Source organism: Theropithecus gelada, chromosome 14, assembly GCF_003255815.1.
Source record: "Theropithecus gelada isolate Dixy chromosome 14, Tgel_1.0, whole genome shotgun sequence".
Classification (NCBI taxonomy): domain Eukaryota; kingdom Metazoa; phylum Chordata; class Mammalia; order Primates; family Cercopithecidae; genus Theropithecus; species Theropithecus gelada.
The window spans coordinates 117,445,975-117,462,827 of NC_037682.1; the positions used below are offsets into that span (position 1 = coordinate 117,445,975).

At 44.0% G+C, this 16,853-nt stretch overlaps 2 protein-coding genes across 7 annotated transcripts in view; one reads left to right on the forward strand and one right to left on the reverse strand.

The window, feature by feature from the left end:
- Nucleotides 1-834: 834 nt before the first annotated feature.
- On the reverse strand, nt 835-10,642 carry RPUSD4 (RNA pseudouridylate synthase domain containing 4). Of its 3 annotated transcripts, none has more exons than XM_025356680.1 (7): nt 10,414-10,642; nt 9,845-10,010; nt 8,481-8,682; nt 4,417-4,490; nt 4,177-4,248; nt 2,941-3,038; nt 835-2,367 (listed from the first exon to the last, which is right to left on the reverse strand). In XM_025356680.1, the coding sequence occupies exons 1-7, from the start codon at nt 10,600-10,602 to the stop codon at nt 2,128-2,130; spliced, it is 1,041 nt and encodes a 346-aa protein (XP_025212465.1). In that variant the 5' UTR covers nt 10,603-10,642; the 3' UTR covers nt 835-2,127. The 3 variants fall into 3 exon arrangements, with proteins under 3 accessions (XP_025212465.1, XP_025212463.1, XP_025212464.1); XM_025356678.1 differs by having other exon boundaries at nt 4,177-4,321; nt 4,397-4,490; XM_025356679.1 differs by having other exon boundaries at nt 837-2,364; nt 4,177-4,321; nt 4,397-4,490.
- Nucleotides 10,378-16,853, forward strand: part of FAM118B (family with sequence similarity 118 member B) — a 51,708-nt gene continuing 45,232 nt past the window's right edge. For 2 of the 4 annotated variants that reach the window (XM_025356683.1, XM_025356685.1), the window contains exon 1: nt 10,594-10,794. The gene's annotated coding sequence lies outside the window, so the exon portion shown is untranslated. Of the gene's footprint in view, nt 10,795-16,853 lie in introns of all 4 variants that reach the window. The other 2 variants (XM_025356682.1, XM_025356684.1) reach the window with 2 other exon arrangements.

Genomic DNA, 16,853 nt, shown 5'->3' on the forward strand with positions numbered 1-16,853 from the left:
GCAAAGCAGCATTTGTGACAAAGCCGGGCAGAAATAACGACACAGCTGGTTCTCAGTTCAGCTCCAACGTGCCCGCTTGGGGAACGACAGTCCTACCTCACACTTACTTGTCAGTAAACCACACAGCTAACCAAATTTTCCCAGCTAATGAGCTCCCTGAGATGAGTGAATGTCCCCAGATACCAGCAGCCTAGTCAATATTCAGTTTGCCAAATTAAAGTCTAGAGGAGACCATATTTATATATAAGAATATAAATCATCTGTCACTTCTCCAAATGTATCCTGACTAGCTCCTTCTTTTCTCCATTTTCCAATTCTAACTTTTATTTCCATCATGTATTCTTCTAAGATTGTTCTCCTTTTTTTGAGACAGGGTCTCACTCTGTCATGAGGCTGGAGTACAGTAGCACAATCATGGTTCACTACAGTCTCAACCTCCTGGGCTCAGGTGATCCTCCTGGCTCAGCCTCCTGAGTAGCTGGGACCACAGGTGTGCATGTGCCAACACACCCAGCTAATTTTTGTGTTTTTTGCAGTAACAGGGTTTCACCATGTTGCCCAGGCTGGTCTTGAACTCCTGGGCTGAAGTGATCTGCCCACCTCGGCCTCTTTGGCCTCTCAGAGTGCTGGGATTATAGGCGTGAGTCACCGTGCCCAGCCTGTTCTCCATTCTTGTGGGTATTCCTGTTCATCTGTTTCCCTGAATTAATGTCAATTATCAGTATTTCCTAAGTGTCACATTCTTGTTCCTTTTTCTTGACTAGCATGGTTTACTAGAAATAGAAACAACAGCAAAAATATTTAGGTCTTATATAAACAAATATAGTTATCTTGTCTGTGCTTTCAAAGTTAAATTTATTATGCACAGTAATGGGTACCATGGAGTCAGGGAAGGGGCTAGAAAGTGGCATCATCTGTACACAGGGAACACATAAAGACTGTCCCGGGGTGTACCTCCCTAACTGTGCTGTCACTCCAACTTTCTTTGTCAGAAAGAAAAAGTAGTGTGAGGTGTATTCGTTTGCAAGAAACAAGGTGGCAGCTGGATGGACCAACTGAGCAGGGAGGCCAAGGTCATTTCCATCTATCCCTAGTGATGTTCAGTAGAGCCCTCCCCTTCCTGAGACCCAAGAACAGAAGATATGCTTCCACAATAGAGATTTTTTTTTTAATGGCAGCACTCTCCTAACTACACATTCACGGACCAACCAAAGCCATCTCCAAGTCTAGAAAGGACACATACTACACGCAGCTAAAATGCCAACCACTGATCCAGAATTTTCAAGATGGCACCTTTCCCCAAACTTCTATACCATTCATTAAACATAGACTGCAAACTGCTAGCCTGTAGAGCAAATTCAACCTGCAAGTATTATTTGCTTAGCTGCCTAAGCGTCTTTAAAAATTCGATTTAGTTGGCAATACACTGGGAGGTTTCACACAAATATCTAGGTTTCCAGCTTCTCTGAAGAAATAAATGAGAAAATCCATTCCCACATGGCAACAACCAGCTGGAGCTAACAACTGTTAGACAGCATGCCGCTCCCCGCTACTGCCTTACATCCAGCCAGCTTCGTGTATGCATGTTACCTGCCTGCCATTCACATCTGTTCTCCTTGCTCAGCAAATGTCCCACCTCAGCCTCACACTCAATACCCTTGCACAGGTTCCATAATCAGAGTGCAGGGGGCCACCCACACTATAGCTGGACAATCCCTGGATGCCGTGATATTTGTTAACCATTATGTTCTTTCCAACCACGGGAACCTTCCTAAGAGCTCAAGAGCTTCACTGCTGGATAAAAACAGTTCCTGATCCTGGATTCTGTCCTTTAGTTTTCCTTTTCTAGTCACTGCCCCAGTCTGCCTGGCCCTGGGCTCTGTTCCACATTGGCAATGAGAGCCCACAGCAGGGAGACTTCCAGCAGGCTTTTCCACAGTGCAGCCAAACCATCAGTAAACAGACTTTGTTCTCCATTAAAAGCCCTGGAGCAGCTGAGTTGCTTCACCTTATCCCACCTGGGTCTTATAGAGTCTGTTCCAAGTGAGAAGTTAGCAGAGTCCTGTAAACAAAGAACAGTTCAGAGGCCAACCTGCGCTCCCAGGTACCAGGATGCTCCCACGGTCTTCACTGTGCTCCCAGATGTTCGGCTTCATTGTTCTCATTTTGATCCTGATTTGGCATTTCTAAACCCAGGCGGCGCAGGGAACATACAAAGAAGCGAGGAAGTTTGCAGACCAAGTTGAGATCCTCCTTCCTGGACCCCAGGGCAGGGAGGATCAGCTGCTGGGCATGCAGGTGAAGGGGGATGTAGCGGGCCTTAGACTGTTCCAGCCCCAGCTTCTTCAGGGTGCCCACGGACAGCTTCTATACAAAGAAAGGACGACCCTTGAGAGCAAGGCCAACAGTCCACCCTTGAAGAACATGCAAAGTCAGGGGACTTCCACTTACAGGGAAGCAACACTAACCCCCTGGAAGACACAGTCATGGAGAGCCTGCTTCAGGGGCATGTCTACGCAGGGCTCAGAACCCAGGTGAGGGAAAAATGACCACACCAAAGACATTCTTTTTGGCCAGTGCTTTTTGGCCTACCAAGAAAATGGGCTGTGGTATAAGGATGAAAAGGCTTTCCCCGCGGTTCTTTAGCAGTAGCATGAAAACCTGCTCCCAGTCTTCAGAAACACCCCTCCCCTTGTCCACAGTCTCTCAACAAAATCAGACTAAACAAATGTAACAGTAAGCTTTTCACTAACAGATCCTGCAGTTCCACAAGGACAGTAACTGACTGCTTCTAAATTTCTCTAAAAGCAAGATAACGAGCTTGGTACCATGTCTGAAGACAATGAATAGGCTTTGCTGTAACTCATTTCAGAGATTTAAGAAAAGGAATGCCTAAGTTCTCTCCCGTATCTGTTGCATATTGGGTCAAATTAGTATTACCTGGGGGGCCAACCTGTTCCAGTCTGAGTACTTGTGATCACCAAGTATTGGACAATCCAATCCAAAAGACAAGTGAACTCGAAGCTGATGTTTTATTCCTTAAAAGAGAGAGAAAGAAAGAAAACTTGTGAGGAGCTACAGAAACAATACCAGTATTGGCATCTGCTTCAAATCATATTAAATCAAAGTGCAGTAAACTGGCCAGGTCCCAACTATAATAAAGTATAAAGAATAATACAGCAAACTATAAGCTATGTAGCACCAGCTAGCTTAGGAAGTAAACATTGTAAATACCCTAAGTACCCCTGTCCACCACAATTCCCTCTTTCCACCATAGATAACCAACATTATGAACTTGCCGTCTACCATTACCCTAACTTTTCAGTAATTTTACTACATAATGGTAAGTAGTATTGATTTGCACATTATTTGAATTGTAGTAAAATATACATAAAATTTCCTGGTTTAACCACTGGCATTATACTAAATGCCAAGTCAGTGGCATTAGGTGTATTCACACTGTTTTTGCGACTGTCACCACCACAATCTCTAGAACTTTCTCATCTTCCCAAACTGAAACTCTGGACCCATTAAACAACAATTCCCCATTCATCTCCCCTCCTTTACCCTAACCTAAGATTTTGGCAACCACCATCTACTTTCTGTCCCTATACATCTGACTCTTCTAGGTACCTCACATGAGTGGAATCATACAGTATTGGCTCTTTTCTGCCCGGCTTATTTCACTTAGCATAATGTTTTCAAGGTGCATCCATGTTGTAGCAAGTGTCAGAATGTCCCTTCAATTCTTTGAAAGCTGAAAATAACATCCTATTTTCTGTATATGCTACATTTTGTTTCTCCACTCATCCCCCAATGGTCACTGGGATTATCTTCACCTTTTATTATTGTAAATAACACTGCTATGAATATGTGCGCAAATATTTGATGATTTTGGGTATATACCCAGAAGTGGAACTGCTGGATCTTACGATAATTCTATGTTTAATCATTTTGAGGAACCACTCTGCACAGTTTTAATAGAGGCATTCAAACTGTTTGTATTCTTTTGCTAGTCACAACCATCCCTATGGGAGTCCCCGTAGCCTCAGATCAGCACCAGAAGCACATTCTCACACAAGTCAGCCATAGCACCAGCTGCTCGGAACGAGGCCCCGGACAAAACCTGGTGGCACAGGGTCGTGTGATCCCACTGCGGAAGAGTGACACTCTCACCTGTGATGGGCTGGAGCTCCACAAGGGCGGAGGAGACAGTACTGCTGAGCACCTGGTACCGAGTTACAGCAACTTGTGCATTCCGGCTATGCCGCACTTTCACCATTTTCCCATTGTCCATGCGGTAGCTCGGGGACAATGTCATCTGAAGCCAAAGAAATCAAGATATGATTCTCAAGGAAGAGCAGCAACCCCTGCCTCAGGGAGGCTGCCTGCCCACCTTGTGGTGCTGCTGCTGGCCTTGCGCTTCCTTCTCCACAATGGGGATGTCCACGACTCCTGCTGAGGGCATGGGGACACGCACAGTGATGGCCCTGGGGGTGACACAGATCACTGCTTTAGCCAACCAAGCCAGAGAAGACCTCCTAGATTTGGCCACTTAGAGGATTTCACGCTGGACCTTCTGCACTAACACGTGATCTCTTATGATTGAAGGGTCATGCAAGATTCTCTTGGTGTAATGCTTAGCCTGAGAGCTGATAGATTTCACAAGCTTATCTTTTTTACTCTTAAAGTCATACATGCTAATTGTAGAATATTTGGGGTAAAAAAAGAAAAAAATTATATTAATAACATGGTCTTCCCAGCCTTTAAAAATGGATAAGTACAGTTAAAATTATGATAATATAATTTTGTATTGTTTTTCTTTTTCAAATAATAAAAGATTGTAGATTCTGACTGCATGCTAAATGAACAAATGAATAAATAATTGGATGAATGAACCTAAGAAAAAATTCAGAGAACTGTTCCTGGCTCATTTGCCACATAGGTAAAACAGGAGGGAACTGTACCCAAAGAAGTCACAGGGGCAGGTGCAGTGCCTCACACGTGTAATCCCAATACTTTGGGAGGCCGAGGCGAGTGGATCACTTGAGGTCAGGAGTTCAAGACCAGCCTGGCCAACATGGTGAAACCCAATCTCTACTAAACACACACACACACACACACACACACAAAATCAGCCAGACATGGTGGCATGCACCTGTAACCCCAGCTACTTGGGAGGCTGAGACACAAGAATCGCTTGAATCCAGGAGGTGGAGGTTGCAGTGAGCCGAAATCATGCCACTTCACTCCAGCCCGGCGACAGAGCAAGACTCCGTCTCAAAAAAAAAAAAAAAAAAAAAAAAAAGAAGTCCTAGGAACCACAACCACAACTCAATAACTCATTCCAAATCACTTCTGTTGGTGCTCTCCCTCTCATGACCTCACAGACAGGTAGGAGACTGTTTAATCTGTCTATATATTTATGCCTCTTTCAGGTCAATGATGGGAGATTCTCTCTGGGTACCTGGTGGTCTGTTGTATAATCACTAACCAAGGGGTCAAAATCCCACTCAGACACACTGTTTCACAACGTAGACACTCCATTTCAGTTTGAGCTACTATCTGGTACATTTTATCGTATTTTATGGATTTTATAGATCTTCTGTGACAAGATTGCCCTTCCTAATGATACGACACTACAACTCAAGAATGCTCAATCAGCAAGACCCAATTGATTGATTTCAATTCCTCCATGAACCCGATACCGAGAATGGTTACCAATTTTGAACCTTAATGGACATTTTTCACAAATAACATAACATGTATTTTATAGTCTTAACATTTTGATAGCTTGAATAGATAAAATAAGTCTCTATTTTTTATTTTTTAACTTTTCCTATGAACTAGGTACTGTTAAATATTTCACATGACTCAGTCTTATTTAACCATCTCATAAATCCTATTATTTCCATTTGTCATATGAAAAAAACAAAGCTTATGGAAGTTTAATAACTTGCCCAAGGCCCCACAGCTGGTAAATGACACAGTTGAGAGTTGAACACAGATCTTTTTGAGGTCTTAGCTACTGTCCTAAATTCCTCCATTCTCTATAATTTTATTATAGTTGTTCTTAAATTTGATTGCATATCAAATTTAAAAATACAGATGCCAATCCCCACAACCATCAGACTTATGAATGAGAACCTCGTGGGTAAGTCTCAATTACACAGAATTTTAAAGGGCTTCTCAGATCACAAAGTATCTGCAAAATCTGTAATCTAAAAAGGACTAACATTCAAAATATAAAATGAATACTTACAAATCAAATAGAAAATAATAAGCAGCCTGGGCCAGACACATTGGCTCACACCTGTGAGCTGTAAGTGCTGTAATCCCAGCACTTTGGTGGGCGGATCACTTTAGGTCAGGGGTTCAAGACTAGCCTGGTCAACATGCTGAAATCCCATCTCTACTAAAAATACAAAAATTAGCTGGGCATGGTGGCGTGCGCCTGTAATTCCAGCTACCTGGGAGGCTGAAACATGAGAACTGCTTGAACTAGGGAGGAGGTTGCAGTGAGCCGAGATTGTGCCACTGCCCTCCAGCCTGGGCAACAGAGCAAGACTCCATCTCAAAGAAAAAAAAAAAAGGCCAGGCATGGTCTTAAAATACATAAATAAATAAAAATAATAAACGACCCAATAGAAAAATAGGTAAAAGAAATAAACAGTCTGTTTCCAAAAAGGGAAACTCAAATAGCCAATAAACATGTAAAAAACACTTAAATTGATAGCCAACATCACTGTTATACAAGGAAATAGAAAATGTCTTTTTTTTTTTTTTTTTTTTAAACTTATCACAGTGGCAAACCCTTTAAAAATGCTTTGGCTGATAAGGGGAGATGGGTACTCACCACTGCTGGTGGGAATGTAAACTGATAAAACCTTGGTGGAGAGCAATGTGAGTACTATTAAAATTTAAATATACACACCATTCAGCCCAGCGATTCAATTTTTAGAAATTTACCCTAAAAATACATTCACATATTCTTTGCAATAGGCTCTAAAAAATGAGAAATTACCTAAATATTCATCAGTGGTATTTCACAGAGCAATTAAAAAGGAGACAGCTCTAACTGTACAACACAAAATGCTCTAAGATATATGATCCAAGGGAAAACCGCAGGATACAAAACTGAGTGTAAAACACAGTACCATACAGTAATATGCTTACATATGCTCGATAACTCTGGAAGTTTACACAAGATACCAGTCACAGCGATTGCCCCGGGGAAGGGCACTGCACAGATGGGGAACAGAGGGTTTCTTTTTTGTTCATGTATCTTTTTTCTCTGAAAAACATTGAAGTAAACCTCTATGTGCTAACACAGAATGATCCCCAAGACATAGAGTTGGGCAGGGGAAAAAGTATAATGTAAATTGTACAATGTGCTATAGATATATATATGTACATACGTATCTACACACACACATACTATATACACTAGACATGTATGTAAATGCATTGAGTAAGAACTAGAGGAATAAAAGCCAAACTGATTACATGGGTTGTTACCTCAAGGGAAAAGACTAGAATGGCAGAGTGGGTGGATTCTCCAGGAGTTTTTCACATTATCTTTGTTGTTTGACTATTTTTATCACAGGAATAAAATCATATATTACTCGTATAATTAATTAATTTTTTTTTCTTTAGAGACAGGGTCTCACTCTGTCACCCAGGATGGAGTGCAGTGGTGTGATCATAGCTCACTGTAACCTCAAACTCCTAGGCTCAAGTGATCCTCCCACCTTGGCCTCCCAAGTGGCTGGGACTACAGCTATGTGCCACTATACCGGGCTACCTTTTTACTTTTTTTTTTTTTTTTTTTTTGGAGACGGAGTCTCGCTCTGTCGCCCAGGCTGGAGTGCTGTGGCCGGATCTCAGCTCACTGCAAGCTCCGCCTCCCGGGTTCACGCCATTCTCCTGCCTCAGCCTCCCGAGTAGCTGGGACTACAGGCGCCCGCCACCTCGCCCGGCTAGTTTTTTTGTATTTTTTAGTAGAGAGGGGGTTTCACCGTGTTGGCCAGGATGGTCTCGATCTCCTGACCTCGTGATCTGCCCGTCTCAGCCTCCCAAAGCGCTGGGATTACAGGCTTGAGCCACCGCGCCCGGCCCCTTTTTACTTTTTATAGAGAAAAGGTGTCGCTATGTTGCCCAGGCTGTTCTCCAACTCTTGGCCTAAAGTGATCCTCCCACCTCTGCCTCTCAAAGTGCTGTGATTATAGGCATGAGCCACTATGGACAGCCTATGCTTGTATAATTAATTTTTGATAATTTTGATGTATACCAGAATTAAGAACCACTGTTCTATCAGACTTAATATTCTAAGCACCAAAGCTGTTTCACATACTTTTTATAATCTTGCAGGTCCTAGTGCAGTGCCTTCTATTAATTGGAGTTTCTGCTTTTAATGGATAAATAGGTGAAAGAAATGCCTCCACTTATACCACCTCTACTGCCATCAGCAGGCCTCATACCAGTACTTCTTCACCACCTGACGGGTTCTAAACAACTCTTGGACTTGATGTGCCATGTCCTTGTCCCAGGCCAACACCATTACGCCTGTGGTTTCCTTGTCCAGCCGGTGGCACAGATGCAAGGGCTCTGCCTTGTGGCCATGAAGCATCTTTGCCAGGATAGGTAGTACATCACTGATGCAGAGCTGGACCCCAGGGCCACCTAAGAAGGAAAAAGCCAAAGATTTGAGTGGCCAGGAAACGATCTCACCAAAAAACTCTTCTTGGGAGAAAAGCCCTTAATGGATAAACTGTCAATATTTTCTAGAGCATTACTACTGAAGTGTGGTCCAGAGACTAGCAACAATGGCATGTCTAGGGAGCTTATTAGAAATGAATCTCAGGCTCCCAACCTAGACTACTCAGTCAGAATCTGCATTTTACAAGCTGTCCAAATGATTCAGAAGCATAATAAAGTTTGAGAAGCACCATTCTAGAGCATGTGGCTTTCCTCTCAGACATACTTTGCAAAACCATGAGGCCTTGGAGAAGCATTAAATATGAGTGATTAGGAGGATAGGCTTCGGGGTTAGACATTCCTGGGGTTCTAGTCTCCTCTTCTTACTAGCCATTTTTTTGACCTTGGACACATTACTTCTCTTTCCAACTTTGCTTTCTCATTATAAAATGTAAATATCTGGAAAACAACTTCATTGGGGAATGGGGAGGCAAAAAAACTGTTGTGAAAATAAAGAGAGAAAAAAATTATACAAACACTTGGCAATGTCTGATTTAGTTCCTTGTCTTTATGAACGACTATCTCCATATCTCCCCGAAAAGCAATACCTTCTTCTAGCTAAAACGGGCCTTTTCCCTCTGCAAAATTCTTTCGCAAATGCATTTTTTAAATCAATCTTTCCTGATTCACCTCACCTGTCCCTGACAACTACATGCAACATTTGTTGAAAAACATTTGAGCGTCCACTAAATTCCAGTTACTCTGGGGTTGTATGTTACATATACTCCCACATACACACACACACACCCTTTTTTCTTATGTATCATTTTCTCATTCCCAGTTTTGATGGAAGATAACCTTTAGTCTAGAACCACACAGCCTTTGTATATCTGTACAGTGATCCCTGTGGTCTGCACACAGCGTATTCCACGAATTGCTGCTTACTGTCAGATGTTTAGAAGGGGAGGACTGTCTTATTTATTTACTTCTGTGTCCTCGGTGGTTCCTTATATTGGACGGTAGTCTACAAAGGTTTAATTAATTTGAACCCAAGGCTTTAGAGTGCACCACAAGTAACGTCTCAGTTTTCCTCGGTTGTAGCAGAAAGCAGCCACAGATCCCTCTCCCATTCCCGCGTGGTCCTTACCATGCACAGGGAGACCGTAGGGCTTATTGATGACCACAAGGTTATTGTCCTGGTGGAGAATTCCTCGGGTCAGTGCCTTAGCAAGCACGTTGGGGTGGACTCGCTGCAGCTGCCGTGTGAACCGCACTATTTCTTCCACTCTCCGCTGAACAGGGTTTGTGGACACCTAGGGAGAAAGAAGGAGCTGTGGGGAATGCCTGGTGCGGAAGCGGTGGAGAAGACCTTACACAAAGCTCTGGGTGAGAATCTGAGTGGAGAATGACTATCTTTGCATCAGACCCGCGCTTTCCTCGAGTAATCTGAGAGCAGGGGTACCAGGGGTACCAGTTTGTCTAACCTGCGTACCCACGCAGTGGGTAGGACCGAGCCTGACAGTAGCCAAAGACCCAGCTCACGGGAAAACACCGTACCCTTACTGACCCCTCCCCTCCACCTTCTCCCCATTCTCCCACCTTGCGTCTGGGCTATTGACTCACACGCTTGCAGTCAGAGGACCCTCCTACCTACTCCGGGTCCGGGAAACCAATGAGCGCACTGTCTCTTGGGAGTTGTGGTCCCTTCGGACTCACCGGCTTCTTGTTTGTGTCTTGTTCCTGTTTCTGGGCTCGGAGCCTCTCCGCTAATCTCTGGGCATTTACGGACGTAGAGGCAGCGGCAGCAGAACAAAATGGCTTTGAGACGAGACTGAAGAGACTCCCCAAACCCTGGCCGTTTCCCCAGATCCAGAGAACCGACGCCCTCCACCTGGGCGCCGCCATCTTGCCAGGAAGGGAGGGGCGAGCCAAGACCACGTGGAGAAGGGCGGCAAGAGTGAGGCGGGAGTGGGTGGACCCTGCAGGTCACGTGGTGCGGGGTGGGGCCTGGACGAGTCACGGGGGTTAGGTGCGCGCTCAGTGCGGCTGCGCCGGCCGGTAGCTGCAGCTGGAGCAGTGGCGTTTGGAGGAGACTCGGTGAGTGTGTAGGGAAGCAGGGCTGGGGCTGGGAAATGCCGGTGCCTCAACGCTTTAACGTTTTCCGCGTCCCCGGGATTTCCGTTCAAGAAGAACACTGGTCCGAAAAACGTTTCTCCTTTGGGTACACGATCCCAGTGAGAAACTCCTCCCCGCCCCCGCGCCCCCTTAGAGGCGATGTCCCATAAACACTCGCCCCAGAGCCCTCCTAGGCACCTACGCCGTCCCTCTTAGCCACCGAATCTCCGGTGATCCGCCAGTCCCCTGCGGGACTCGTCGGGTACCCTCTTGATTGGATGCCCGGATCTCTGTAGCCTCTCCACCCGTCATCTTCCAACTCCCATCCTCTTTGTTTCACGTTGTAACCTGTCCCCCTCTCGTAAGGATGACGGCCCCTTCCCTTATCCAGGGCCCCCAGCCCCTACTTCCTACTTAGGAAGCACTGTGAGTGTTTTTTCTGTCCTTCCTCAAGAATTCATTGCTTGGAGTCTCCTCCCTACCTTCGCTACTCCTAAAGAAAAAGCTGAAAGTACGGAGCACAGACCTTCACTTTTCCTGTTTCCTTTGTTTTTCCTCTCCTCCACAGTTTGCAACCGCACTAAACCCCCTCTCACGAGATGCGATGTTGAGATTCCCTTGCCCGAACTGCAAGTGACTCCCTCTGATTTCACTCAGGGGTGGCTGGGAAGATAAACATCTGCTTGGGATGGTAGTGTTAAAAAAGTAACTTAGGATGTTCCTGCCATTTGTTAAGAGGAAAACTTATGCTGAGTTCAGAAAGAATGTCCTGAAAACTAATGGATCTGTGAAGATAGGGGGAACAATTTTTTTAAGACTGCTTGGAATGAAGGCTGCCTGAGGAGTTATTAGAGAATAGGTAGTTGAATTAGATTTGGGTTCTACACCTCCTAAAGGGTTTGGCAGAAGGGAGCCGTACCAACAAGAAACAAAGTTGATCAGGTGGAGCTACTCATAGAAGACTCAAGTTGAAGAGTTTGAACTAGAGGTGACAAGTTGAAGAGTTGGAACTAGAGGTAGTGGGGAGTCTTTGAAGCTTCTTGAGTAGGGCAGAGAGACTCCTTGAAAGTGAAATTCTGGAAGTGAATCTGGCAGTTGAATGCAGGACAGATGGGAAAGGAAAGGGTTTGATAGTAGGAAAACTAGTTACTACCTAGGTGGTCAGTGATGAGGTCTGGTCTTTTCCCCTACACTGTAACTGTCCTTTGAGTTTGAATTGATTATGAGTTATGCAGGTAAAGATGTACTCTTGGCAGCTGCTGTTGGTCTGTGAGTCCCTGGAAGACTTTTTTTTTTTTTTTTAAATCCTCTGACCTGGCACATAGTAAACTCACAATATCTGTTAGATGGCTGAAGTGCATCATAAATGTATGCTAGGTGTGTCTGAACATTTTGAATTGACTTATTTCTGTCACTGGCCTGAAGAATGAACGTAGAGGCAGATGTATTTGTAAAGCTGGAAAGAAGCAAGCCTTGTGTACGTTTCTGTTATAAGGCAGGTGTAAATGCCGATTCAGATATAAATGCGAAGAATTCCAAGGGAGATTGAGAAACAACATCCATTTCTCCTGTTCCCCCCACCGCCCTGCACATTTACCAGTAGGACAGAGATCTGTAAAAGTTGAGAAATTCCACCTTAAAAGAATTATTACCTTCCATGCTCCAGACCTAGGTTCTAATTTCACTAAACAGATGAACATCACGTATTACCTGGATACTTGAAGCTCCCTTTGCCAAGGACCCTAAAATTTTGACATCCGGAATTAAATTAATATCATTACATTAATTAGAAACTTGTTTTGAGTACAGGACTTTTATGGTTTTGTGGCCGGGATGGGAGAACCTGTTTCTACCCTAACTGTATGGCATTCAAGAGACTACACCTGTTCTTGCAGAATTGGCCTTCTGTGGCAGGAAACAAAACGAAGAACCAACTCAAATGTCATTGCTAGTGACACAGAGCTTATGCTCTAGGGTTTCAGGTTAACTCAAAGCACACACTTAGTGATGAAGAATAAAAGTATTTGTTCTTTATTTCTGGAGAAGAAACTTTTAGGTTTGTCTTGTTGAAACTTTGTAGAGAAATTTAAAGAATTCAAAGTTTTTGTTTGGTATGACAGTACAGCTTTAGCCAGTATGGGTACGTCAGTTACGACATCCTTAATGTTTCTCCCAGTGAGTCTAGGCACTTGGTGATTTAGAGTTTTTCTCAGTATAATTTATGCAAATGTCATGTCTTTTTTTTTTTTTTCTTCCTCAATTTTCAAAGAGCAATAATTGCCCCTCAGATAAACCTCATTGGCTGCGATACTGCCACTGCCAAAAACTCTTTTGTTTCTGGTTTTTGTTTTTGTTTTTTATAATCTCTGTATTGCCTCCTCCCTCTTCCTCATTCAGCTGGTCCTTTGTTAGGCCGTTCACTTTTCCATTTCTGCGTCAATGTCACAGTCCATTTGTTGGGAACTCCTCTTGTCTAAACTGTTTTCTTAAAACAAGGAAGAAACTTCTATTAGTGATTTCTTCATTCTTGGAGAGTACAGCTCTATTCAAACATGACTTATTTACATTGATTTTGATATATCATAATATGTGCCCCCCAAAATAACCATATGAAGAACTTGATAGTTTCTTTTTAAAGATATTTCCTAGTCTATTCCGGAACAAAAAGGCTGCATTAGTATTTCAGAAGTATAAAGAAGGACTGACTAATAAAGGAACTTGTGTTTATCATAAATTTAAGGTTAATCAGTGGCATGAAGTTTAAGTTACGCCTCCTCAAACTGTGATTTGCTAGTTGCAGATTAACCAGTGATTCCATTTCCTTGAAAAGCAGGAAGTACTTGGACATTGTTTTATGGTTTTATAGAGATTAAAGGACGCAATTAGCAGGAACTCTCGGGAGGTGCCCTGGAAAGTGCAGTCATTGGGAGCCAGGAGATGTGGGACTAGTCCCAGTTCAGCCACTGCGAACTTGAACAAATAATTTGGGCTTCAGTTTTTTTGTCATTTAAAAGATCTTTGCAACTCTGTTTCTAGTCTGTGAAGATTTTCCACTGATACGTAAGTACTTTCAGCCCGAATCAGTGGGATTTATTTCAGATTTATCTTGAATACATTTAGTATTGATACTAAGAAACCGAATTCTGCTCTTGTCCCCAGAATTTAACTTTTCACCACTGAGCTAATGTTTATATTTGGAGGTTACTTCATTGAGTGGTGTTGGAATATACTTTAAGATTTCCGGCCGGGCGCGGTGTCTCACGCCTGTAATCCCAGCACTTTGGGAGGCCGAGGTGGGCGGATCACGAGGTCAGGAGATCAAGACCATCCTGGCTAACACGGTGAAACCCTGTCTCTACTAAAAATACAAATAGACGGGGATGGTGGTGGGCGCCTGTAGTCCTAGCTACTTGGGAGGCTGAGGCAGGAGAATGGCGTGAACCCGAGAGGCAGAGGTTGCAGTGAGCCGAGGTCGTGCCACTGCATTCCAGCCTGGGTGAAAGTGTGAGACTCCGACTCAAAAAAAAAGAAAAAAAAAGAGTTGTTCAATGGGGGCGGGGTGTGTGGCTCACACCTTAATCCCAGCACTTTGGGAGGCCTAGCGGGGAGGATCTTTTGAGCCTAGGAGTTTGAGATCGCCTGGGCAACATAGCAAGACCGCATCTCTACAGAAAATCACAAAATTAGCTGGGCATGGTGACGCACCTGTGGTCCTAACTACCCTTGAGGCTAAGGTGGGAGGATCACTTAAGCCCAGGAAGTCAAGGCTGCAGCTTCAGTGAACCGTGATTGCAGTATGACAGAGACAGACCTGTCTCAAAGAAAGAGAAAAAGTAATTTGTGTAATATGGTTTAAAAGTCAAATAGTAATAAAAGATTTATATTTAGAAAACAGTTTCTCAGGCTGGGTGCACCTGTAATCCCAGCACTTTGGGAGGCTGAGGTTGGTGGATTGCCTGAGGTCAGGAGTTCGAGACCAGCCTGGCCAACATGGTGAATCCCAATCTCTACTAAAAATACTAAAATTAGCTGAGCGTGGTGGCGTGTGCCTGTAATCCCAGCTACTTGGGAGGCTGAGGTAGGAGAATCGCTTGAACTGGAGAGATGGAGTGAGCCAAGGTTGCACCATTGCACTCCAGCCTGGGCGACAGAGCGAGACGCCGTCACCAAAAAAAAAACCCAACAAAACAAAAACCGTTTCTCTGCCCTCCCTACCTCATAGTTCCATTCTTTAGAGGCAACCACTCAGTTGTTTTCCTCTTTTCCTCTGTCTTTACAGTAAGTTATCAACATCATCAGTATTCTTGAAACACCACATAACAAAACCAGTTTTACCATATGGTTTCTATGGCGTTTTTCTGGTCACAAAAACATACCCAACTTCTAAATAAAAACCAAAGCATTTCTAGTAGGAAACACTGAAACAAGGAAGATTTTCACCCACTTTTTGGTGAGTCAGTGACTTACTGCAATCATAGTGGTGGTGGGTTAAATCGAGGAATAAATGTGTGCAAAGTGAAAATTGTCAGAAGCATTTCCTACCACCATGCTCAGTTCCAAAACAATCCATCACCAATAGGGCAGGCCCACTGAGAGCTTTTGTGCCACATTGGTTATTGTTGTGCATTTGGATGATTACCATAAACTTTGCAGATTTTTATTTGCCGGTAATTTGTATTCATTCATGCGTTTTCCAGCTCAGGCTCACAGGTGACTGGAGCCTATACCGGCAGTTCAGGGCACAAGGCAGGAGCCAGCCCTGGACAGGACGCCATCTATCCCATAGGGTGTGCATGTACACACACACACACACACACACACACACACACACAGGGACCATGTAGACACACCAGTTAACCTAGTAGGCACATCTTCGAGACGTGGGAGGAAAGCGGAATACCTGGAGAAAACCCACACAGATGTGGGGAGAACGTGCCAGCTCCACACAGATGGGTGACCTCAGCCAGGAATCACTTATTTTCTCATCAATGTTATGAAAAAACGATGTTGAACAAAATGACTCTTTTTGAGAGTCTGCTGTGTCTTCTTGTTGCTAAATAGTTGGTTTGTTATTCTTTCTTGGTTTTCCCCTCATGTTTGGCCTGTTGATTTCTTGTAGCAATAGATTAGTATTTAGCTCTTGCATCCCACCACTTTCCTGTTTTTCCAGCCCTCTATCCCCTAATACAGTTCTATTGTAATTTTTTGCTAAAACAGGTAGCTTTTATGTACTTACACCTCTGTCAAATACTGTTCACTGTTGAGCTAGATGATCTGTGACAGTGTGTTCCTCCTGGTGTGTAGGTTGGCCTTCACCTGTGTGTTTCATGTATCTACTGTTAATTTTTTCTCAAATGCTCCAATGTATTTGTCACATTCTTGTCAGTAACATTTTCTGTGAGCTCAAATATATCACCTGTTTATTGGAGCTCTGCCACCGCCGCTGCCACCGCCTCCTCCTCCTCCTCCTCCTCCTCCTCCTCCTCCTCCTCCTCTTTCTCCTCCTTCTCCTCCTCCTCCTTCTCCTCCTCCTCCTCCTCCTTCTCCTCCTCCTCCTCCTCCTCCTCGTCCTCCTCCTGCCTTTACTGTTGCTCTCAAGAACTGCTGCCCTGGGGTCCTCCTGGACCTGCCCTTTCTGTGCAGGAACCGTGTCTTCCTCTTTCTGGGCTTATGTCTTTATTTTTTAAAAGCACATACTGCAGTTATTTCTAAGAAGTATTTGAATGACTTTGTTTGGCCCACACACTTGTTTGATAGTTTGGCAGATACATAATTCTAGATTGGAAATAAGGTTCTCTCAGAGTGTTGAAGGCATCTGTAATTGCTCTAGAGACATGGCGATTCAAATCCTTCTTATGTGACCTTATTTTGTTTGTTTTCTCCCCTTCTGGAAGCTTTGAGGATATTCTCTGTCTCTGGTGTTCTGCAGTTTCGTGATGTGTATTAACACCAGACTGTGGGTCTTTACTCAGCTGTTGTGCTGGCTTCTCACAGACAGATTTGGTTCTGGAAATTCATGTTCTCTAGTTCCGGGATGTTTT

Bases quoted from the DNA above. Each gene is read 5' to 3' on its own strand.
- RPUSD4 (XM_025356678.1), bottom strand. From the start codon at position 10,602: ATGGCGGCGCCCAGGTGGAGGGCGTCGGTTCTCTGGATCTGGGGAAAC. The intron at 4,322-4,396 runs GTGGGCAGGCAG...CTTTGGCTTCAG, and splicing joins GCCAGCAGCAGCACCACAAG to ATGACATTGTCCCCGAGCTA. The intron at 3,039-4,176 runs GTGAGAGTGTCA...CTCTCTTTTAAG, and splicing joins GGAGCTCCAGCCCATCACAG to GAATAAAACATCAGCTTCGA.